The sequence below is a fragment of the Belonocnema kinseyi genome, chromosome 10 (genome assembly GCF_010883055.1).
Source record: "Belonocnema kinseyi isolate 2016_QV_RU_SX_M_011 chromosome 10, B_treatae_v1, whole genome shotgun sequence".
NCBI lineage: Eukaryota > Metazoa > Arthropoda > Insecta > Hymenoptera > Cynipidae > Belonocnema > Belonocnema kinseyi.
The window spans coordinates 65,687,793-65,714,354 of record NC_046666.1 but is presented as its reverse complement, the minus strand read 5'-3'; the positions used below and the strand labels follow the sequence as shown (position 1 = coordinate 65,714,354).

Genomic DNA, 26,562 nt, shown 5'->3' with positions numbered 1-26,562 from the left:
GACTCGTGGAGAAAAGGGCAAACTCTTAATTTTTTAATTAAAATTGTTTAAATAATTAATAGTTCTTGTGAATTTACAAAGCAACATAGAAAAAAGTCATCGGATAGATATTCTTAGTTTAGTTAAAAAAAAATGATTTGTGGGATAAAGGCCAAACTTTAAATGTTTTAAGTAAAATTTTTTAAGTAATTAAAAGTTCTTGTAAATTTGCAAAGCAATATAGAAGAAAGTCATCGGATAGACATTCTTAGTTGACTTCGTAAACAAATTTACTTGCAGAACTCGTAGAAAAAAGTCACTTTTATTTTTTTGATCAAAATTGTTTAAATAATTAATAGTTCTTGTAAATTTACAAAGCAACCTAGAAAAAGTCACCGAATAGACTTTCTTAGTTGACTCTGTAAACAAATTGACTCGTGGAGAAAAGGGCAAACTCTTAATTTTTTAATTAATATTGTTTAAATAATTAATAGTTCTTGTAAATTTGCAAAACAACATACAACAGTCACTGGATAGACTTTCTTAGTTGACTCCGTAAACAAATTGACTCGTGGAGAAAAGGGCAAACTCTTAATTTTTTAACTAAAATTGTTTAAATAATTAATAGTTCTTGTGAATTTGCAAAGCAACATAGAAAAAAGTCATCGGATAGATATTCTTAGTTTAGTTCGAACAATAGCAACATTGTAAAGCAACATAGAAAAGGGTTAGTTGACTCTATGGGAAGCTGCGACCTGCTTTCAACTATAGGATAATTGAAGTTTTGACCTTCTTGTTGAATATTGAGGCCAAAAGGACGAATTTCTCACAAAACAGTTCCAGCTGACTTTAAACTTGAAAATATGAATTTTTACAAAAAAAAAATGAAATTGTCTACTAAATAGATAAATTTGTAAAAGGACGAATTACCCATAAAAAAGTTGAATTCCCTTCCCGAAAATATGAATTTTCAACCCAAAAATAATAATTTTCAAACAAAACAAAATTAATCTTTAAGATAACGTTGAATTTCCAATTAAAATGTATGAATACTCGAACAAAAATAAATTAATTTGTAATGAAGTAGTTGCACTTTTAACCAAGAAGTTGTATTTTTAACAAAAAATGTTCCCCATGTCGGACAGAATAGAAAAATAATATCATCTCCCCACCCACTTGACCTAATTTATACACGGCCCCAAATTTGCATGAGCTTTTAGGTTTCTTATGAATATGAACACTATAATTGAAAAATATAAATAAAATGGAATTTATCGCCTTCTGATATTCAATTTGAAAAGTCGTTTAAATAATTGGTGGACCCCCCACGCACACACACGCCCCTTTCAGAAATATTCCTTTGAAGAAAATTCACAATCGCCATAAAAATAATTTTTATCAGACTTTAGAATCGTTTAAAGTTACTTCGCAAAAATAGTAACTTGTTACATTTCTAGAAGTAACTTGTAGTTCCTGGAACGTTCCTTATTTTATACACGGAAACATATATTACATATGCATGTAAACATATGAAAATTTTTTGATTTCGTATCTACAAAATTAAATAGATATCAATTTTAAATCAGAAAATATGAAATGTTAAAGAAAACATTCGAAATTGCATCATTTTCTGTTAACTTTAATTTTAGAAACAACATTAAAAAATATAATTGAAAACTATTTTAAACTGTTAACATTACAAAGTAATGTGTCTTTAATTGAATGACTTAAAAAGTTGGATAATTTAAAAGTGCAAATCCTTTAAAAAACAAATTTTTCATTGAAAATCTTCAAAATTAAACTATTCCAAAAAAGTTAAAAATTACAAAACTTTTAAATATAAATCTTCAAAATTGAATATATTGCAATTCTATACCTTCAAAATTCAAGAATTTTCTACTGTAAGAGATTTCAAATTTGTACACAGAAACATAATAATTAAAAATAACAATTATGCCTAAGTAAGATAAATTCGATAAGTCAATACCACCGCGGTTATAAGTCATGTTAATTAAAAATTGTTCAAGTTTTAGGTTTAACAATGAAAAAGTCTATAATTTAAATTACGATGATTTATTTTTGAAATTTCTTCAATTTGAAAAATTTGTAATTGATAACTCTTGATTTTTGAGCTTCAAAATCACCAAGAAAAAATATTCAAAATAAAATCATTTTGAATTATACATATTAAAAATATTCTTTAGATGCAATTATTACAATTGTTATCAGTGGGTTTAAATAATATATTGCAATAAGAAGTAAATGAATATTAAATTTAATATTTCATATTCACCCCTTCCAGAAACTTCCTCCACATCTACTTGCCCCTCGCCACGTTTCCCTAACTAAAAATCCTCTCCCCTACTTCCCTTTCCCAGCCCTCACTTCCCCTCTGCTACTTCACCGAATTCCATTCGCCTGATATATTTCCCCTACTTCCCCTCAACTTGCTTGCCCATATTTCCCCTCTCAAACACTTCTCACCCTTTTTATCCCCTAATTTTCCGGACTTCCCTAACCCTCATTTTTAATAATTCACATCATTCCCTTCCCCTCATTTTACCTCCTTAAAAAAAAGTAACACGGACAGAATTCTGACCGAAACTATAAGGTTTTCTATCCGGGTTTATGAAACACAAAAAATTGAAAAAGATTGTAACATGTTAATTTAATATAAACAAAAGTATAATCAAGTAGTATTTGTAATATTATTGTAATTCTTATCATTAAAATTATTTTATTTGATATGAATAAAAATACTGCACTTGGGAAAAAGTGGATCTGACGTAATTAATTTAAAACTTGTAGGGAGGTATGTCTAAGTGTGTGGAAGTGATTGAAAGTAGGTGAAATGACTAGAAATGTGGATGAACAGGAGAGGGAAGTAGGAAAAGGGGAATGTTTTCAGGGGGCAGTGAGGAGAGGTGGAGTAGTAACGCGGCGAAGGGTAAAGCACGGGGAGGAATTGTAGGGGGAGTAGGGGAGGGAAAGTTTAGGAGGTGAAGTTTTAAACGTCTTAATGAAGACTTAATAGACGTCTTTGACTAATTTTTATAAAGTATAATTTAAAAAATTTTGTTTTTCGCATGTTTAAAATTATTTTGCTTTTGGCACAAATCAACTTTTATTTTTCAGAAACATATATAATTTCATAGATATGATTAAACCACGATAAAAATACAACATATTCTATACAACATGGAATAAATGTTCTCTTGATGCTAATTAACATAATAAACATTTTAAAATACGTACACATTACAAGCAGTGCTAAAATGAAATAATCAAGTTTAATTAGAACTATAATTAATAACTTTTCTTTGGTAGTTCAATTGCACAATTTATTTTAGATGACTTTGCACCTTATAAATAAATATAAAGTCAGTTAAGATCCGGATATATTAACGGTGTATCATGTGTATCCAATAAAAGTATCTGTTCATTATTACTATTTTTCTCTTCAGCCTCATAATCGCAGTCGTCCTCCTCCACTGAAATTTGTGATCCAAAGGATTTATACTGAAATGCCGATTGCGACAAATCCACCTCCACAGGAAACAGTGTATCGGATGAGAGTAAATCTTTGGTATTGGCGTAATATTCTGCCAAGCCCGAAGCAAATTTCTGTAATTGCCAAACAACGTCTTGAACATGCTTGTTGTCCAAGAGTTCTAGTTTCACAAGGACATCCGATCTGAGCTTTGCGAATTTCGATCTAGCCTCTTGTCGACATCGAAGTATCAAACGGTATTCGTAATTACCCGTTTCTACACGATAAAAAGGTTCCTGAAGTGCAGCGTAGCTTTGCTCCTCATCATCGAGTTCTTTGACTTTAAGGCAATAGGAAAGATATTCGAATTTTGCATCCGCATATTTACTGATTGTTAAACGAGTATCTGGAATCGCCTTGTGAAGATATGTCCCCAAGTCACTAAGAATTGGCTTCAAAGCTTTCAACATAGCCACTCCATATTTTTCCATCTGTCTGTGTTGATCACCAAATTGTCTGAATGCTTCACTGGCTCGTGGTTGAGGCTCTCGAACTCCGATCGATGCGAAAGCGTCGCCAAACACTGCAAGTGTCAACGATTTTAGAATTAACCTTTATTCCCATGGGCTCCAAGGAGCAATGGAGTAGAACTTTAATCTAATAAGAAAATCCAACTATATTTTTTATTAAAAAGTCACCTTTTTTTATTGAAAAGGCTGCGATTATACACGGTGACCCATTTTAATCTATAATCCCAAATATCTTCTAAAATACTTTATCTACGCAGAAATGGTTTGGACAAAGGTTGACCAGGACCGAGAGGGACATTTGACTATACCATCAACTCATGACAAGAACTCACGACAAGAAAGCACCCCAAAGGTAACAGAACTTACTAGGACAACGAAGTTGTTTCTGGGTAACGCTAAAAGTAAGGACAAAGTGTCTTTTTTTTTTGTAACCAATCACAGAGAAGTGGCATTGTCAAGATTGTCACTTTTGTAATTACATAGTCACAGTCTTCACATCTAATCCAAAATGATTGTTACCGTCTGGGTGTGTTTGGGGGGTTGTTGTGAGAACAATCCACAGCCTGAAGTCTACAAAAAAAATCATCCGGGCACATAGTTTAATCTAAGAAAAATCGTCTGGACCTTAAAGTGACCTTGAAAATTGACCTGAAGGTCATGACGGTCAAGGTGATGTACACCTTAACATTTCATCGACTTTTGTGAAGCATATTGAACGTTTGTTTACCCCAAAAAGCCAAGATAATTCAGAAAAAGGGTATCTGGTCGTTTCTCAGACATTTGCCCTTATTTTTTTACCTTTCCAAGGCTACAAAAACCATTTTTCTACAGGTCATTTTTGACGTAAAATTTCCCGCTCTTTTCAAATTCGCAATCAAAAATAGGGTTTCTCATTTAAGAAAAGGTTCTTACCTCCATTTGATCTTGAGAATTGACCTCAAAGTCAAAATTGATGGTACAGTCAAATGTCCTCCTCGGTTCTGGTCAACCTGTGCCCAAACCATTTCTTCGTAGATAAAGTATTTTAGAAGATATTTGGGATTATACATTAAAATGGGTCACCGTGTATTTTGGGTTCTGAATTCATCTTCGACGGTTAAAAATTTTATTATTTCACGGAAAATTAAAAATATATTATTAAAAAGTCATCTTTTTATCACAAATTCAATTACTTTCTGCAAAAATAATTTTGTTAGTTGAAGGTTCATCTATTTGGCTGAAAATGTAACTATTTTTGTTTCGTTTTATTTAGATTTATTTATTATATTATTTTGTATTATATTTAATTTAATTTTTTTAAGTTTACTTAAAAATGAATTATGTTAACTGCCAATTAAACTGTTCTATTTTTAGTTCAAAGTCCATCTTTTTCAGTAACAAAGTTAACTACTTGGTCAAAAGTTGATCTTTTTTAGTTAAAAGTTCAAACTTTTTATTTAAAAAATCATGTATTTTGTTGAAAATGTTGTCTTTCTTGATCGAAATGTAGTATTCTTGGTTGAAAATCGATCTTTTTTGGTAAAGAATGCAATTGCTTACTTAAAATATCAACTGCTATAGCTTCGTTCAGAATTCATATTTTTTTGGTGCAAAATCGATTTAAATAATTTTTTATGTTAAGAATTCTACCGCTTTGTAGAAATTGATCTTTTCGTCTTAAAAATTCTAAAATTTAGTGAAAAATGTTGGTACTTGAAAATAAAAAAATTAAGTTTTTGGAAAAACGACACAAAGTGCAATAAAATATTTAATAGCAAACATTTTTCTTTATAGGATGCGCTTTTTTCCTAATTATAAAAACAAGATAATTAAAATACGTATGTTTCGATACATATTATGAATTGTAATAATTTAAATTTATTGAAATGGTACATTTTTCATTGTAGCTGAGAATAGAATTTACTGCTAAATAAGGAACAAATATTAAAGTAATCATAAAAAATAAAATGTATCCATTATTTTGCAATATCGGAATAAGCATTACCAGACCGAAGTACAGCAATAAATATAATATACATTTAACATAATAGTGTTGGACACAATGTAGAAAAGTTCACATTTGGGACAAAATCTAGTGCGAAACACGAGATACGTGATGAGAATGTGTTCTTTAAAGCCGAAGGAGCTTTAACAAAAGAGAATTCACAGTCACCAAATTACAGTTCACCATGCTTTGACCTTTAATATTTTTAATTCTGTGCACAAATGTGGGGGAAATACAAAGACCGAGCGCGTAGTACATACATTATCAAGCGCGAAGTGCGATATTAAACAGACGCGCGCCATGGGAGAGCTCAAAGTTGCGAGCAGCGCGCGATCATAACGTGCCCGCTTGGCGGTTAGATTTTTTCTGTTCAAAGTTATTCACGTAGGGGGATGTGCGGTTCAAAATAAGCCGAAAACTGAAAAGTCTAGTATTATATTTTCTATTCAGAATTCACCTATTTTGGTTAAGCCCTCTAATAACTGGTTGAATATGGAGCTATTTTGTTGAAAATTCTTTTTTTTTTCTGTTGAAATTTGATCGTTATTAGTTGAAGATTCAACTATTACATTTTTTATCGAGAATTCATCTTTTTTGGTTGATGAACCTTTTACAAAGGTGTAAAAACATTCCAAAAATATCTCAAGGATTTAAAAAGATTTCACAAAAATTTCATAAATATTTCGAATTTATTGTTAGAAAAGTTCAACTATATTTTTGAAAATTCATTGTTTTTTTTTTGTTGAAAATTGATCGTTTTTAGTTTAGAATTTAAATATCTTTTTAGAAATTAACTTTATTGACGGAAATCCTATGTTTTTGTTAGAAAATATGTGTTTCTGACTTAAAAATTCTACTGTTTGGTCTCCAATTTGTCTTTTAAGCCTTATTATACTATTATTTTCGTAAAAATCAACTATTAGGTTGAAAATTAATTTTTTGGTAGAAACGTACTTTTCTGGTGGAAGATTCACATTTTCGGATTATTTTTGTGGAAATTTTCTTTCTTTCTTAACAGATAAATCTTTTCTGATTGAAATTTTGACTCTTATGATGAAAATTGATTTGAAAATTAAACTACTTGGTAGAAATTTCATCTTCTTTATTCGAAATAAATTTGTTTGCTTAAGATTCATTATTTTAGTTAAAAATTCAGATATTCATCTTTTGGCTTGAAAATTCAACTATTTAGTTAAAAATGCAACCGTTGTTGCTTGAAGCTTAATCTTTTTTGTTGAAAAAACGACTATTTGAATAGAAATATCATCTTTGTATGTTGAAAACTCAACAGTTTGATTAAACTTCATCTTTTTTCTTCGAGAATTCAACTGCTTTATTGAAAATTCACCTCGTTTGGTAAAAAATGTATTTTGACTTGGATGGAAATTAAACTATTTTGTTTACAATGGAATATATTTCGTCTTGATATCTTACGTGTTTCATATTAAATTCAATATGGTACCTACACATTAATTTTATTCAAAAGAAGTTATTCCCATATTTTCGTTGAGAATCGCCATAATACCCTGTTTTGAGAGCACTTTGTGTTTTGAAGTAGTCTGTTAAAATATGATGTTTGTATATTTTCAGTTTTATTTTAGGAAATTACCAACTGAAATTGAAGAAGAAAAAATTGACTTAAAGGCGAGTTGGGGGTTTGTAGTTATGACGTCACCCTGGGGGATTCAAACTTTGTGTGATTATCTGTGACGAAGAAGGTGAGGGGTTGCAAAAGTTTTCAAAATAGCGTTACGTAGTTGTTGAATGGCTCCTAGTACATTTTATTTATCTACATGAGATTATAATTCAAAATAATCTTACCTTTATATATTTGCGTGAGATCGAAAAAGGCATGCAATGTCGACTTTGCATGGGAAAGTAGACCTCGATATAAATTTTCCGTTCTTTGTAAAGCCATTAGCCTTTGGACCAGTGCATCGTTGCAAAGGATTGCTCGAGACAAACCTAAAGCGTCAGCAGTAGCGCTTCCCATGCCTTCCACTAATCTATGCTTAACCTACAACACATTTATTACATATTTCCTTAAATAGTTCCTTATTCAGAAGAATTTTTAAAAGTATGACGCAATCAACATTTATATATTTAAATATTTAAAAACGTTGATGAGCGACGGGTTGATCACTTGACTTTTAGGCGTATACCAGATTAGAAGATTTAAGATATCTAAAAAGGTTTCATAAAGACTTCGAAAGATTTTTAAGATTTAGAAGACTTGAAAGATTATACAAATATTTCAAAACATTTCAAACAATTTTACAAAAATTTCAATAATTTCACAAAGGTTCCAAAATATTTCAAAAGGGTTTAAAAAAGTTGAACAAAGACCAAATATTTCTAAGATTCTTCATAAATTTCAGTCGTTCACAAAAGTTTCAACAGATTCTACAAAAATCTGTAAAGATTTCAAAGTCTTCAGAAATATTTTAAAGTCTTAGAAGATTCAGAAGGTTTCATAAAGATTTGACAGATTTCACAAAAATTTCAAAGATTTCACAAAATTTCAATGACTTCACAAAGGTTTTAAAAGATTTCAAAAATTGTACAATTTTCAATAATTTAAGAAAGATTAAAACTTTGTTTAAATATTTCACAAAACCTTCAAAAAATTCGCACAGATTACGAAACATGCCAAACATTTCAATGATTTCGCGAAGATTCCAAAGATAACAAAAAATTTCACATTAACATTAAAATTTTACAAACATTGCAACACTTTTGAAAGATTTCAAAAAAATTTCAACGATTTCACAAAGGTTTCAAAATATTTGAAACATTTCAACAGATTTTACAAATGATTCAAAAGATTTTAAATATTTTGAAAAATTTGACAAATATTTCAAATTTTGCAAAAATCAGTATACGTCAGAATTATCAGGAGCCGTCCCTGGACTTTCAATTAGGATAAAAGTTGGTAAAATTATAATGCTATATGAAAGAAATTTTCGACCTGAAGAATTTTTGAAATTTTAAATATTTCTGGAAAAGATAATTGGATTTTGATAAAAATTGGACACATTAGAGGTGAAATGATATATTTTAAGGATATAATATGATGAAAAAAATGGTTTTTAATTTTGCCCAAAAAAAGTAAAAAAAAATTGGATTCCATTTTTCGTAAAGTTCTCCCCTTTTAATTTTTCTTAAATATGGATAAAATGATTTCTTGGGAAATCACCTTCCTTCTAAAAAAAAATCGTGGAGACTCTATTGAGCCCCAATATATCGTCATTTTGGTGAGACCGCAAGTTGCCTCTCCACTGCGTTTTCAGTGTCGAGGTATGTAAGAAACGGAAGCTCGTTTGTTTTCAATATTATCCAGTCTCAATCGTCTCAATATTACCCGCGCGGTCTCCCTGAAAGACGATATCTTAGGACCCAGTAGTCTCCATGAATTTTTTAAAAAAGAAAGGTGATTTCCCAGGGAATAATTTTATCCATATTTAAGAAAAATTAAAAGTGGAGAAATTCATGAAAAATGGAATCAATCTTTGTTTTGGGATAAATAAAAAACTTTTAAATTGTTTTATATTCTTAAAATATATAATTCTAACTCTAATGTGTCCAATTTTCATCTAAATCCAATTATATTTTCCAGCGATATTGATGATTTAAAAAAAAAAGTGACCCTGAATTTCAACATGGCGTAACTTCCGCAATTTCAAAAATCCTTTGGGCCCGAAATTTCTTATATATAGCATTATAAATTTAACTACTTTTATCAGAATCGAAAGATCAGGAGCAGATCCTGATATTTCTGACGTACACTGACCCAAATTTCACACAAATTTTAAAGATTTTAAACTATTTCACATAACTTTCGAAAATTTCACAAAGATTTCACAAAGGCTTCTACACTAGATTTTAAGAGTACCCAACCCCTCGTTGGTGAGTTATGTTTACCTTTTTTAATGCAATATCTAGAGTGTGTCCTTGTTTCGGATCTGCGTGTAATTTGTTGTAGTTAATACTGACTTGCGATTCGCAAGCTTGTATCATTTTAGCCACCTCCACTTTTGTTTTCCCTCGAACGGAAGCTCCATTTACAGCTACAAGTTCGTCTCCGGCTTGGAGCGTACCATCCACGGCAGCCGGCGTGTTATCAAAAATTTGTACTATGTAAAGGCAAGGGCAAAGAGGAGCACCACCCCCAATACTGATGCCAATCAGATTACTGCTGTCCTTTTTTATCACGATATTTCCAGACGTGATGGTCATGCCCCTATAGTCAATTTTTAGTTGAAAAATATTCAGTTCGCGTTAATGTAATCACCCTCAAAGCAATAGGATATTCCATTTAATCCTATTTAAGTCCATAATTATTCTAGGGATAATCCGCCAAGATATCATATGCAAGCCGGAAATTTGGATATCCCAGGGAAAACACCAGCATATCCGGATATTCTGGGGAAATCCAAATTTCCGCCTTGTCGGATTTCCCGACGGTTTATCCCTGAAATAAACTGGGATATAAATTGGAATGTCTCGAGATATATTATTGCTGCGAGGGTAGGCGTGGGAGGCACAATAAATAACACTTTCTAGTACAATTATTTAAAGACACTGCATGTGCAAACTACAAGAATTAATGAAATATTAAAAACAACCAAAAGAACAGTGAAATACTAAATGAAATACATGGACGTTTACCAGATCGTCTTAAGGCAGTGTTCTACTTTGAAACGCTTGAAAAAAAGCTATTTTTGCGAATATTTTCAAAAATTATTAATAATGATATTGATATAGGGTTTGTTAGTCTTAATAAATGCACTCTTAAAATACATTAAAATTTTTTTAAATTTTCTTTTATGCACTTTTTATATATAAAACCGTCAGTCAAAGTCAATTCCTCAAAAATAGGTAGGTCCGCGCTGTTGTAAAAATCTCAAAAATAGGCAGTCCGAAATAAAAAAATTTAACAGTTTTAAATTCAGTATTACTCCAGCAACTGGCCGAACTATGTTTTCTGATATGCATGCAAAAATAACAAGATGGCGTCGAAAAAACAAAAAAAAAAAACGTAGAGTCGGTTTTTTTCACACTTTTTTGCAAAAAAAATATAGTTCAAAGTATTTTTTTTCATAATCCTAGTTCAGCCTGTTTCTGGAGTCATACTGAATCCAAAACTGTTTAATTTTTTTGTTTCGAACCCCCCCCCCCCATTCTTGAGATTTTTACAACAGCACGGACCTACCTACTTTTTGAGAAGTTGACATTGACTGATGTTTTTATGTATAAAAAGTGCATAAAATAAATTTTTAAAAATTCTTAATGTATTTTAACGTGTTTATAAAGCCTTACAAACCCTACATCGATATCATTATTAACAATCTCAGAAATTATTTACAAAAATAGCTTTTTTTCGAGCATTTTAAAGTATAATACTGCCTTATTTTGTAGATTTAGAAATTTTTAAATGTTGAAAACTAATCTCTAATTTAAAAATTTAGTGTGTTTAGAATTGTCCAATTTTAAGTTGAACATTTAAACAACCATATACCTGTGATACCTGGTTTTCCTGCCCAGTGGCCACTCTGCATATTATAAATTCTTATATTACAGGCCTCGGACTCACTTCAGAGATCAAGATCAGTGTAAATAGTGTCATAAATTTCAAACAATGGGGCCAAAATTATGTCATAAAATTGTCTAACTTATGAGTATTCTGAATTTGAAAGTAAACAGTCCGAAATCATAAAGGATGCCATAGAAAATTAACTTTATTTCTTGAGAAAAATATTGAGTTTTATTACCTAATATTTTTAAAGTATTCAAAATGAACATCAATGTTTATTAAAATATTATTCCTTAGTCTATAAAGTTAGAAAAATCCTATTTAATTATCGCATACTTTACAGTCGTTTGCCTATTCCCATCTTTTTCACGTATTTCCACTTAAATGCGAACTGAATTAATCAAACCCAATAAAAGAATCTAACTATTTTTGGTTGAAAGTTCATTCTTTTTGATTGAAAAATCTACTATTAAATTTTTTATTAAGAATTTACCTTTATTGTTCACAATTGAATTATTTTATTGAAAATTCAACAATTCTGTTATAAATTCATACTTCTTGGTTAAAAATTAAAGTATTTAGTTAAAAATGCGTCTTTTTGGCTTGAAAATTTAACAATTTGATTGACATTCTTTTCTTTTTTGACTCCATTTTTTTGTATTGAAAATTCAACTATTTGGTTAAAAATTCTTCTTTTATCGATGAATTAATCTGTTTTATTAATAATTTTTTTCGTCTGAGTTTGGAAACACGAATAGAATATTTTCGGGGAAAACTTTACCTTTTTATGTTTTCTAATACTTTAAAAAGTTTCTGCTAATATAAAAAAGGCATCCCATCAATTTTATGTAAATTTTTGCTTGTTTGAAAATTCAACAATTTTGTTGAACATTTATCTTTTTGGTTAAAAAATTCATACTATCTGTTTCAAAATTAATCTGTTTCGGTTTATATGAAAAATTCGTATTTGGGACTTGAAAATTCAATGATTTCGTATCAAATTTATGTTTTTTTTTGAAAATTCATCTTTTTTTGGTAGAAAATCAATTTTCTTTTGTTAAAAATGCAACTGTTTGGTTAAAAATTAATCTGTTATAGTTTAGGACTTAATTATTTTGTTAAATATTCGATTTTGTTAGTTGTTTTTGAGCGAAAAAGTATTTTTTTTTAATTTTTAATTAAAATATTCATAAATTTTTAGTTAGAAACTTATGTTTTTAGTTCGAAAATTTAAATTACTAGATGAAAGTGAAACAAATTGCTTAAAACTAATTTTTTTTTTAAATGCAACTGCTTTGGAGAAAATTCGAATTTTTGGCTCGAAAATTCAACAATTTAGTAGAAAATTGATGTTTTTGGTTGAAATTTCGCAATTATTGGTAGAAAATAATTTTTTTTTGGTTTAGAATACAACTGCTTGGTTGAAAATTAATCTTCTTTAGTTAAGGATTTAAGAATTGATAATATATTTAGTTAAAATATCAACTATTAAATTTTTAATTGAAAATTCGTTTTTTTTTCTTTGTTAAAAATTCATATTCTCAGGTTAAAAGTTTAATTGTTTTGTAGAAGACTTGTCATTTGGACTTAAAAAATTCAACAATTTGGTAGACAATTTAACTTACTGGTAACACAATTAATTAGAAACGAAAAAAATATAAACTACAAATTAATCAAATCAAATTTAGATTAACATCAGAATCCACTGTTTAACCAATTTAGTTGAAAATTTGTCTTTTTGGTATAAAATTAATCTCTTTCTCTAAAAATTTAACTATTTGGTTCAAAATGCATGTATTTTGTTGAAAATTCGATTTTTGTGGTGGAAAATTAACCTGCTGAGTTAAAAAATGAACTATTTGATTACAAATTGATGTACTTTATAGACAATTCATTTTTTTTTTAGAAAATCAATCATTTGTGTTAAAGAATCATCTTTTTGTTTAAAAATGCAAATGTTTGTTTGAAAATTAATCTGTTTTGGTTGAGGATTAAACTGTTTTTTTTTTTTTGGAAATTCGCCTCTGTTGCTGGAATTCAACTGTTTTTTGTTTAAAATGAAAATATTTTCCTGATTAAAACATCAAGTATTACATTTTTGGTTGAGAACTAATATTTGTTCGTTACAAATTCAACTATTTGGTTGCAAGTTCACCTACTATGTTAAATCATAGAAAACAGTAAGACTCCCCCCTCCCCATCGTATAAATCGTTCAAAATAATTTTTTAAGGAAAAGTAAAAAAATATTGGCATTAGCAGACAAATGCGGACATCCCTTTTTTTAACAAAATAAGAACTCACTTTATTCGAAGCATGCCCCAATGGAAGCCACAACTTTCAGCTTACGATGGGGCATATTTCGAGTAAAGTAAGTTCTTCTTCCGTTAAAAAAAGGGGTGTTTGCAATAATTTTTGCCTAATATCATATGCAAGGACCCAGCAGCAAAATAGTGTCGTCGTTCAAAAAAAAAGTGTTAAATAGTGATAACAGTATATAGTGAGTCTGTGGCCTGGTAGCAACTAAAAGTAAAATGACAAATTACCAAAGCAGTGCACATTTTGTGCGATATATCAACACAGATCGATTCATTTTTATAGAGATATTCGTGTACCGTAGAACAAGAGTTTAAACTTACATCTGACAATGAGGCGGCATTGGTGCCTTATCAAACTGATCGAGTTCGATCAGTTCAATTTCTGGTCTAATGATTCCAGAGCAGCGAGGAATAAAAAGATAATTCAGAAAACCAAAAGAAAACAGACTTTGAGAAATTTGGCCTGTTTGAATCGCATTAAGAAAAAAATAGTGCATACATGCGGTCTTCCATCATGACCAACTGATGCAATTCGACGCTAGCTGAAGGTACGGTGGTCATAGAATTCGGAACTTGGGACTCTGAATGTCCACCACTGCTCGTTCAATGCACCGCGGTATTGTAGCATGCACAGTACACAAAAAAAGAAGCACATTGAAACTGCAACCAAGCAAACGAAGAAAATAACATCTATTTATGACCCTGGGGAACGAACATTTTATCCTCCTCGAAGAAGAAGTCATCCTCATAGTCCATCTTGAAAGACAAGTTTGTCAGCTCTTTTCTGGAAAGAAAATTAAGATTTTTTTAATGCAACATAGCTTAAAGCAAAGAAACCCGGTATAAGCGTTGAACAGAGAAAAATTAATATTTTCAGATTTCAGCGTAAAAATGAAGATTATTTTATTCTTTTGAATGCGCGATTTTTCAATCTGTACAAAATATCATAATAAGAATAGGATATCTCCGAAACGTATTAATTTCTATTTCGATAGTTTATTTAATTCCTTCTAATCAGTTCACAAAATATATATAAAAATTGTTTTAATTCTTTCATGTGGAATATAAGTTTTGAAATTTTAATTCTAATCAATTCAAGTCTACCTTCCTAAAGTTAAAATTATTTTAATTCACATATTTTACATGAATACATTAATACTTTTTTTAACACGTTTAAATAAATAATTTATATACAAATAAATATAAAATGTAATGTCTTCCTAATCTATAAGTTATAAACCGATATAATAATAAAAAAATAGGTTAAATAAATGCTTCCGTTAAATTTGAATAAGTCGATTGAGAGGAAAAGGATTTGCAATTTTTCTTTACCCGTTGGAGGATTTTGAGACGGAGGAAATATCGCGAATTCATTGGAATACAAATTCTTAATTTTTCTGAATTCAACACTTATTACCGTGAATAATATTCAAACTTAAGAAATTTAAATGAGATTAAAATCAAATTTTAAATTCTATTTAACGGCAAACAATCATGTTAATGTGAATAATTCCTGAAAATAAAACCAAGAATCCAACGACCAAATCTGGACAACCACCATAAAATGTTCCTATTGCAATTTGGAAAAAGATAAAAATTTGCCTGAAAAAGAAAAGACAACAATTGTTTTTTGGGAAAAAATAAAAAAGAGGAAAGAAAAATGAGAAGGCAATCAACCAAATCCTTTTCCTTCACTTTTTTATTTATTTCGTCTTTTTTATTTTTATAATAATCAAATCACAATTTAAAAAAACATTTGGAAAAAATAATCACCAACATATCGGCACTCATACAGCACCCTTATCAAGGCAAGAAATATTATAATATAAGAAATATTATAGTCACGTTAAAATGTACTCATAATTCCTATTGAAAATTTGGGTAAACTAAAAAACTTAAATCTCTATTTCTAAAACTGCTTTGCTTATCGCACACACAATGCCCGCATAATCTACAAGGTCAACGATTAACACGTAAAAAGGAAACAGATAAAAATACGTCCACGCTGGTACGGTTAATTTTCATCTAACGTTTCTCTTGTCATACGGAATTTTTTCAGAGTAGCCGTTCTAAATTAGGAAAAAATTCCCGGTTATTTCCCGGTTGGCAAAAATTCTTCACAGTCATTGAACTTAAAAAAATCTGAATTCTTATAGATAACATTTTTTCGTTTGAAGTAATCAAAACTGTATGTTGAATTAAAACACTCAAAGTGGAACTATTTTGAGTTTTAAACATTTAAAATTGAAGCTTTAACATTTTTTTTATTCAAATGCTCAATAATTTAAACGTAGAGAATGGAACTTTTTAACCCTATTTTAATTGTAGAATTTTTAATTAAATGCCGTTAAACTGCAAAATTTTAAAATTTTCTAAATCGAACAGTTTAAAGATTTCCGATAAAAAAATTACAAAAACAAACTGTCATTTTCAATGCTCTAATTTGAAGAGAGCATCAATAAATTTGTAAATGTCCTAAATTATATTATTTTAGGACATTTTCGGTTAAAAACATTAAAAATTGAACGATTAACATTTTTTTAAATTTATCACTTTTTAAATTAGAAGCTTAATTATTTTTATTTTAAGACTTTTAAAATGATTAATTGTTGAATTGTTACTTATACGTCAGTTTCAAATTTTAGTTTTTAATATTTGATTCATAATTGCTCATTTTAAATGAACAGTGAAATATTTACAACTATTATAAAATTTTCCTTTTTTAATTTATCTTTTTTTTTTAATAGAATGGGTTAAAATGGCATGTTTTAGACTGAAAGAATATTTAAGTAGAATTTGAGATTGGATAAAAGCGTTTAATTATAAATCTATTAATTTGAACTTCTTTAAAAATTGGAAAAAGTATACAAAGCTTCCATCGGAAGTTTACACATGTTTGCCTACTAAAGCTTACGAATTGAAAAGCGTCAATTTTTAACGTAAAAATCTGTAAATTGTTTAATTTTAAACCAATTCAGTATTGAAAAATAAAATTAATTATTTTCTAATTTTTAATACTCGAACTACAGCTCAATCATAAAAATCATTAATTAATTTATATTTAGAAATGGTCAAATTGCAATTTTCTTATTCAAAAAATTAAAAGTTAAAACTCTTTTAGTTTTTAATTTTTTAGCAAGAAGAATACGAGACTTTTTTTTATAAATCTCATAAATTCTCTATCTGACAGTTAAAAATAAAAAAATGAATTGAAATTTGAGTTTAGAAAATAAGTTTTTGGTAAATTAATAGACTGTAGGGAATTTAAGAGAAAAAAAATCCCAACTTTGTTCATCTACTTGTACCTTTTCTAAACTGAATGTTTAAATTCATGACATTGAGAATGTACGCTTAAAAATGAAATTATAAAATGGAACATTTGTAAAGTAAAATATTTCAAAAATAATCATTGTAAACTGAATGACTTAATAAATCAAAATGCTAACCATTAAACTTGATACAAAAAAGTTGAAATCAAACTCATTTTAAATTGGATAGATTCTTCTTGTAAAGACTTGTAAACTTCTGGTCAAAAAATAAATTCACTTTCTTATGCTGCAAATTTACTTGAAAAATATAGTTCCTTATTTACTCACGTATAAAAATAATTGTAATTATTTGTTAAAAAATACAATATTATTATTAATAACATTGGGATTCTTAAAACCATAATTCAATATTTTTCTTTAAAAAAACCTCTTATCTCGTTAGTACATTAAATAAATTAATTTTCTTTTATCATTATTCAATTATATTATACATACCCCCGCCCCACTTGTTAGATAAATATACACCGGCCACTATATATCCAGGAAAAATCAATAAAAAATACTCTTCTTAAGCTGCACACTATATTACAAAAATTGAAATAATTAATTGCAAAAAACAATCCTTATTTTTTATTTGGTAGTAATAAAACTAATTTAATGTAAAGATTTATCGCTTAAAAGTAACAAAATATAGTAATTTAAAACGAAAGTCACTAACATGTCAACATGTAGTAAAATTTCGTAAAAATAAGAGTTTAACGAAAAGTATCTTGCAGAGCAATAAATGGATCATTTAATTAATTACCTTCTTTTGTTTAAAAAAATCTTGTGTATAATTTAGAAAGCACACTTCACTATTTATTTACTACACAAAGTTGGCATTTGACATTTCACATTTTGACAGACAAACTAGGTTATGTTGTCATTGCCTTTGCGCTTACCTCAGCACGGTCAGCACACTGCCGCGCAATTCAAAATTGTAAGAGCACGTCCATTAATTATATTTCAGGATGTTTGTTTTTAATTTTAGCCCCCCTTCCACCCTATTATAAGAATTCGTAGAATTTTCTGACTCACCCTTCTTACATAAGATTTTATATACTATACTCAATATGTCAGCGATGTATCAATTATTTCCATTGTAAACGAGATTTTGAGGAATTTCAAAATATTAAAAAAATTACAGTGATTTTAAAAGATTTAAACAGTTTTTATGGGATTTTAAGGTTTTGCAAAGCGCTATAAAAATCTTGTTTAATTACAAAATTTTTACAGAATTTAAAGAAATTTCTAAAGCTTTTTATGGATTTCATGAGATTTTAAAAGGAGTACAAGAAGTTTCACAGATTTCAAATAATTTTTTAAGATTACAAGATTTTGAAGAATTAGAATTGATTATAATAAATAATTTTGCCCAATTTTTTAAATATTAAATTAAGGACTTAAATACTTTTGTTATCCGATATACAATGTACATCTCCCATAAAATATCGTGAAATCCTTTCTAATCGTTTGAGATATACCCTAAAAGCTTTTGAAATTCGTTCAGAAAAACTTCAAATCTGTTGCTGAGATTCTCTCAACATTTCCGGAAAACCCGTCAATCTTTTTCCATCCTATAAACTTTTCTGAAAAACCATTTTAATGATTTGAAATTTCTTAGCAATTTTGTAATCTCTTAAAGTGTTTTTAGATCAATGTTGACGTTTTAGTCGAGGACAAAATTCCTTGGCATTTCTCGGGTCGCTCAAATTTTTCACCATCATTAAACTTGAAAAATTCAAACTAGTTAAAATTTTTGTTGTTTAAAGCAATTGAAACTAAACTGAGAATTAAACTAGTCAAGTTGAACTCTTTTGAGTAAAAAATTTTTTAATTTGAAGTTTTAAAAACATTTTTAATTCAGAAATTTTTTACTCAAATGCTAAATAATTTACACGTATTATATGGAAGCTTTTAATACTTTCCAATTGAACTGTTTAAATTAAACGCCGTTAAACTGAATAATTTTAAATTCTAAATTTTTATAAACTTAACAGTTTGAAGATTTCTTGGTGAAAAATATAAATCCACGCTATCATTTTTTCTTGCTCTAAAAGTTAAATTATTTTTATTTAAAGTCGTTTCCAATTTATAATTGTCCAATTATTATTTGTACATCAATATTCAGCACTTTTACTAACAAAATCAAAATATTCAAATTACATCAATTAAAATTGTAACGTACAAAGTTTAAATTTAGAACTCTGAAATTTTAAAGATTCAAGACTTTCTATTTCAAACAATTCTGTTTCAAATTGTTTAGTTTTTAATACTTGATTTTTAAATTGCTCATACTTAACATTTTAATTTTATTTATAAAATATCAATCAGAGATTTGCATTTAATTACCTACTTTGGCTTTCGAATTGAAATATTTCAATTTTCAACGGTAAAATCTGTAAATTGCTTCATTTTAGTACTTGCAGTATAGTTCACTTTAAGAAATCACGACTCAATTTATTTTTATACTTAATTAACTTCAAAAATTCATTTGAACATTATTTGCATTAAAAATGTAAGAATAAAATTCTGAACTAAAATGGAAAATTTGTAACGCAAAATAGTTTAGAATTATGAATTGTAAACTGAATGATTTCATAATAAAAAAGGTTAATAACTAAACTTAAAGCATTGAAAAAAAGTTAAGTTTTGTTTTAAATTGCATTTCATCATTTGATATGAAATTTCTGGAATTTTAATGTTTACAAAACCTAGTTCAAAAAATAAATAGACTTTAATTTTAAGATCCAGCGGTCGCCTTCGTAATTCTACAAAATTCATTGATATTCTGTAAGATCTTTCAAAATTTTTTAAATCATTTGAAATGATTAGAATTCTTTAAATCTTGTGAAATCCCGTACAATAGCTTGAATATTTTAATACAATCTTACATTTTTTTAAATTATGTAAACCGTTGAAATCCTCTTACCCCCTCCTCCATAAAATCCGTGGAAGTTCTTAGAAGTTTCTTAAAATTTCGCCCCATTCCATTCACACCTTGAAACTCTAGACATTTTTTCAAATACCCTAAAATCCCTTAAAGTCTTTGAAATCCGTCTGGGGCCATCCATATACCACGTGGACAATTTTTCACCACTTTTTGACCCCCCCCCCACCCCCCTCGTGGACAGCCGTGTAATTTGGACAAATACCCCTCCCCCCTGTACTTTGTCCACGTGGACGTATTTTATGAAAATATGGATATTATTAGTCTTCAAAATGTCAGGGGAAGTCGCGACAATTCCATGGACGTCATTTGAGTACTCACTAAAATTTCAGATTCTTTTGTTTTCATATTCAACAGTTCGAAACTCGTTGACTGGCTAGGAGCTGTTGGTGCATTTTGCAACAATTTATCGTTAAACTGGTCGGAAATTCGAATGAAAAAACGTAATTTTAGTACTCTTCAAACCCGCGGGGAATGATTGTTTGGATGCTAAAAACTAACAATAAGTTTGACTGGCAGCTCCTTAGTGGTGCCAAAGTTAACTAACAGACTGTGAAACATATCAAAAATTTGAGTTAAAAAACGTAGTTTTAGTACTCTTTAAACCCATTGGGGATGATTTTTTAGGTGCAAACAACTACCAAGAAGTTTGACTGGCAGCTCCTGAGTGGTGCCAAAGTTGACTGGCAGGCTGTCAAACATGCAAAAAATTCAAGTATCCTATAGATGAAAATTTTAGTTAATGAAAAGGACAAAACTTTCATCCGGTTGCTGATTAAAATGCCAGTCAACTTTGGCACTACTCAGGAACTGCCAGTCAAATTCTTTGTTATTTGTTTGCACAAAAACAATCATCCTCAATGGGTTTGAAGAGTACTAAAATGACGTTTTTTCACTCGAATTTTTGACATGTTTGACAGTTTCCCAGTTAACTTTAGCACCACTCAGGTGCTGTCGGCAGTCAAATTCTTTGTTAATTGTTTGCACCAAAACAATCATCCTCAATGGGTTTGAAGAGTACTAAAATGACGTTTTTTTACTTGAATTTTTTGCATGTTTGACAGGTTGCCATTTAAATTTGGCACCACTCAGGAGCTGTCAGTCAAATTCTTTGTTAGTTGTTTGTACCAAAACAATCATCCTCAATGGGATTGAAAAGTACTAAAATGACGTTTTTTCACTCGAATTTTTGACATGTTTGACAGTTTCCCAGTTAACTTTAGCACCACTCAGGAGCTGCCAGTCAAACTTATTGTTAGTTTTTAGCATCTAAACAATCATTCCCCGTGGGTTTGGAGAAGTGGGTTTAACGATAAATTGTTGCAAAATACACCAACAGCTGTTAGTCAGTCAATGAATTTCGAACTGTTGACTATGAAATCAAAAGAATCTGAAATTTTAGTGAGTACTAAAATGACGTCCATAGAATTGTCGCGAGCTCCCAGACTATAAGAAGTCCAAAAGTAGCGATGAAATGGTTGAAAAAATTCGAATTAGCTTAGGAACGTGAGCGGCCCCCCTCGTGGACAAGCGTGGAATTTTGCCATACCCCCTCCCCCCTAAAGTGTCCACGTGGTATATGGATGGTCCCTCTCTAAAAAATAAATGCAATGAAAAAGAACGTGCCATTTACGTGCATAAAAAACTGACAAAAATGTAAGATTTATTAATATAAAATTTTAATGTTTAATCAAAGCCCCAGACATATTCAGCAGAATAAAAAGTTGTATTTATATTTTTTTAACAGGCGAAAAATGACCATTTTAAGTCATTTCATTCCATTATTTAAATTGAATTATTTTTGAAAACCAAAACTTACCTCTTTAAGGTTAATTTTTGCTTCTTAGATCCTGAATTGGATCTCCTTTTTTATTTCTTAATCCTGTGATATGACTTTCACTGTAAAATCGACACTTTAGATGTTTTCCATATCTTTAGAGATTGATATATCTTTTAGAGATACAAATTGTTCAAATATCACGGTTTGCAGGTTCGGCGTTTCGTTACGACTAAGTTGAAGTTGGTGTTCTTTATGCATAAGCGCTTAAACATTTGAAATACAGTGAAATCCTTTAATAGCCCTCCCTTCTATGGCCCTTCGGAGAATTGACTCCGCGCCGAAGGATGGTGCAACAGGAGCTGCGCGGGGTCTGCGGTTTCACTGTACTTTGTTAACTTAATTTCCTTTACAAAATTTTGATTAATTTCAAACCAACTGGTTAAATTGTTCATTTAATAAGTTGTGTAAGGTGAGTTACTTAACAAAACCTAAAATTCGAAATCGCCCGTTAATTTTGACATTTTCGAAGCTTAAAAATGCTGAAAATTTTCAATAATTTATTTACCATTTAATCAGTAAGTTTACGGCTAATATCATTTTTTGGTAAGAAAATGAAATTAATAAAATATTTCGAAATACAAATCTTGCTGTATCGAGTAATCAAATTTGCAATGTCAGGGTTGCTACAAAATCAGAATTTCAAAATACCCTGACTTTTTCCTGACTGTTCTAAAATTTCTTTGCCATATAAAAATAATCTTACACCTACACGGAGAGAAATATCAAGATAATAATTAACGGAACTGCTCCTTCATTTTATTCACACTTTCGCGTAAGAACTGAGATCTCGGAACCCTTGCTTTTAGATCAACGGCAGTTGCTTCAAAAGCATGAGTTCCGAGATTTTAGTTCTTGTGTCATAGCGTGAATAAAATCAAAGAGCAGTTCCATGAATTAATCTCTTGAAATTCCTTTTCGTGTAGGAAATCAATAATATTAATGCAAATAAAATGTTTGTTTCTAAGTATATTTTAAACAGTTTGAGTGACAAAAGTAATACATAATTTTATATGAGACCATCTACAAGTTACATAAGAAATACATAAAATACAGGAATTTTCAAGCAAATAGTCGAATTTTCGACTCAAGAAGATCAATTTCGAACAAAAAATTATTTTAAATCAAAATAATTAATAAGAATCAGCAAGTTGATTTTTAGACCAAATATATTTTAATTTTCAATAAAAGACTGTTAAAATAAACCAAAAAATACTGTATAGCAAAAATGGAATTCCAGATAGCACAATAATTTGCAGCAAACTTACCTGAAGTTTGCGGTGCAAAGTTCGGAAGTTGACACCGAAAGGTGCAGGGAAGTTTTCCGAAAGTAAGACAATGTCGTCCGCTTTATATGGCAAAATTGAGGGAAAATTGCATCATAAGTTTGAGGGAAGCTTGCGAGACAAGCTTGAGAGAAACTTGCAACGCAATGTGTCAGTACATTGTTCAAATCTCTCTAGCAAGCCTGTGTTCAGGGCAATTTGTAGGTGAATGATCCTAGCCACATCATAATATCTGCGCGGGTATTCCATTAAATGTGTGCTCGATGTTTTCATTGGGATCTGCACAAAGACGACATCTGTCAATAACTGCCACCATACTGAGAATTTGTTTTTGGTAATTCCTCATCTTGAGTACCCTGTCTTGCATGGCGATGACAAATCCTTCCGTCTCCGGAAAGAGTTCTCTCCGCCTTGACCTTCGGTTTGAAGCATTACTATCCACGCCAAAAGGATCTAGAGTTTGGGGCTGTTGCTTGTATCCGATGTACTGCAAATCAACAGCTGCCAGTCTTAAGGGGGTACACGGGTCAACTCTATAAATATGAGTCGTAGAGTGAGATGTTTTAGAGATACTTGCGTACATGCATGACCGGAAAGTCACAAAATCGACGAATATCCTAGATCCCTCTGCTTCCAAGCTTGCATGGCAGAACTATTCTCTCTACACCTGTCCTTTAACGGTGCAATCAGTGGTCAGACATTTTTACGCGGATGCTTCTCTTAAACCTCTCGAGGTCAGTCATGGACCAGTTGACGAAACTAAAGGAATATGTTAGGAGATGAATAGCGTAGGTGTTAATTGCCTTTGTGATGTTTTTCCCATTGAGGCCAGATGCCAGAATCAGACTAAGGCGAAGCGAAAAAGCAATTTCAAGTGCCTTTTAATTGCAGAGTGGAGCGGACCTCTCGCCTGCTATATGCCAAGGTACCTGTACGATTCTTTATCAGTCATCGCCTCTATCATAGTATGTATTGTTGTGTGTCCAACTTAGTGGGTTCAATGCCAAACAAAACCATAGTGTGCTAATTGAATTACCTTGAAAGATTCCTCGTTTAATGGGCAAGGACCGGGTATTCCTCTTCATCCCACGACTAAAACATTTAATCATTGTCCACCTCGAGTGCATAGTGTGATACAGAAAATAGATGACGCGCGCCATGTGCAAAGTGCCTCGACAGTAACCTTTTTGTTCTTCGCAGTGGACGTTGTTTTCCTCACAAAGTTTATAGACGAAGTCAGAAATTATAACCGTGGAACACTTATAGAGGTTCGAGAGTCAGGTAATTGGTTGGTAATAACCAGAACTACTATCACCTACCTTTTTGGGTATCATATACGCTACGCCCTCCGTAATAAAAAAGGAAAAGTGATCTTGGTTCTCAAAGATGTTTTGAAGAGCCCCAGCAAGGGCGGGGAGCAAAACCTCCAGATATATGTATCACAAGCTGTACACCGCACCCGCACCCGCACCCGGCACTTACCAGTTGAGATGGATAGACTATTCATCCCAGGCAAACATGCAACTTTGTCCTTTTCTAGACAGACCCACGTCGTGTCCAGTTGAATTGACCTAAAAGTACCCCAGATATTCAATCAATATCTGACCATTTTCCTCGGCCCTAGGTGGTTCACAATAATGTTGAGTTTTGTTTTACCATCTGCAAGTCCGCGATAGAAATGTTTTTCGTCTGCCAAAAAAACCTATAGTCATTTTTTTCACATTCGCTCCCTTAAATCGTTGCAATCACGCTGACAAGACCATGAGACTCGGCTTAAGAAAGTCAATCACTTCGTCAAAGTTCATAGATGTTCTTGAAATGATGTTCTACGGGCGAAAAATCGCCACGTGGCGAATGAGTCTCTGAGACTGATTCATGTTTTCCTCTTTCTATCCCTCTCGTGTTTACCGCGTCCTCTTCTACTGCAAATACCTATATAGGTGCCTGTAAAGGTCACTAATAGAATTCTATATAAGGATCCTATAAGTGAACTATATAGGATCGTATATAGGATCGTATATAGGATATATATATATATATGTATGTATAGGATATATATAGGACCTATATAGGATAGTATATGTGCCACCTATAGGAAATGAAACAGCTTCCTGCACAGGACCCTTGATAGAATCTTAAATTATTCTATGGTAAGTGTATGGGTTCCTTCTTCCTACGTTAGAATCCATATAAGAACCTATACAGATTCCTACTGCTAGGCAATAGTATAGTCAAAAATAAGTACTGCGCAGCTGAATCTGCTATAGGAAACTACTGCGTAACACTTCCGGTTCATCATCTGTCCTATATAGGTCACTAATAGGATTCTATATAGTATCCTATGCAGGAAGCTGTTTCATTTCCTATAGGGCGCTCCTATACTGACCTATATAGGTGACCCTATATAGGATCCTATATAGGTCACTTATAGGATCCTTATATAGAATCCTCTTAGTGACCTATATAGGTATTTGCAATAGGGTCATGACCGCCAATTATAATTTCAATTTAACTCCTGTAATCCTCCACCCAAAAAGGTATTTTTATTGCCAGAGAATCCGATATGCATCAGATCAAAGCAGGGCTTTACGCCTGAACTGCGAGTTCTGTTCTGGTTTTCATAGGACCGACAGGTGCCAGAATAGATTGACCTCCAGCTCATTCTAATTTTTATTTTCCAACCAATTTCTAGCCCCTTCTGTCCACTTGACATTCAGCTTTTCCCACGCCACCTCCCATCTAAGAGTATATTGGAGACTCTCTACTTCCCCCCCACACCACCTGCACAAAACATCTTTATATCCTTTTTTTCCTACTTTCCCCACATTTCCGCATCTTAGCCTCTCCCACTGTACTTTATTTTCGTCACTCGTTTTTGCGTCCTCCCAATATTCCTCTCTCTTGACGATTTTTTCCATTTCTTATATCCCATACAGTAGGATGAATTATCTTTACTAGACCAATCGCTCTGCAATTCCTGAGAAATTCTTGTTTCTATTCCCTCTATAAGTTTTTCCAAGATCTGTTCTTCTCTTCCCCCTTCCCAAGCCATTTTATCATTTCTCCGTCTCCTATACCTCTTTACATGCTTTCTCGAATGTTTCCCCCACCTCGAAGGATTTCCATTTATTAATTCTCTTATTTACTCTCTCAGGAAAATTTTCGGGCATCTTTCATCCTTTAACCCACATATTCTTATTAGGTACATGCTCGCTTTTGTCCTAGTCTCAATTTCTATACTCCGTCTTCTCGATTCTGTTCTCCAGATGTAGCCCGGCGTTGTACTGTCTAGCCCCATTGATATTTAGGCGAACCTACCCTGCAAACTTTCCATTATTTCACTCCTTTC

General features: G+C 30.9%; 2 protein-coding genes across 6 annotated transcripts in view; one reads left to right on the top strand and one right to left on the bottom strand.

Moving 5' to 3' along the window:
• LOC117182272 (receptor-interacting serine/threonine-protein kinase 4-like) overlaps positions 1 to 26,562 on the top strand; it is an 87,346-nt gene that overhangs the window by 3,463 nt on the left and 57,321 nt on the right. The window lies entirely within an intron of this gene.
• Positions 3,091 to 18,015, bottom strand: LOC117182271 (PRKCA-binding protein). Of its 5 annotated transcripts, XM_033375388.1 has the most exons (7): positions 17,907 to 18,009; positions 17,597 to 17,681; positions 14,332 to 14,616; positions 14,154 to 14,219; positions 9,905 to 10,223; positions 7,805 to 8,000; positions 3,091 to 4,052 (listed from the first exon to the last, which is right to left on the bottom strand). In XM_033375388.1, the coding sequence occupies exons 3-7, from the start codon at positions 14,391 to 14,393 to the stop codon at positions 3,361 to 3,363; spliced, it is 1,335 nt and encodes a 444-aa protein (XP_033231279.1). In that variant the 5' UTR covers positions 14,394 to 14,616; positions 17,597 to 17,681; positions 17,907 to 18,009; the 3' UTR covers positions 3,091 to 3,360. The 5 variants fall into 5 exon arrangements, with proteins under 5 accessions (XP_033231279.1, XP_033231277.1, XP_033231281.1 ...); XM_033375386.1 differs by lacking the exon at positions 17,597 to 17,681; XM_033375390.1 differs by lacking the exons at positions 14,154 to 14,219; positions 17,597 to 17,681 and having other exon boundaries at positions 14,548 to 14,616; positions 17,907 to 18,015.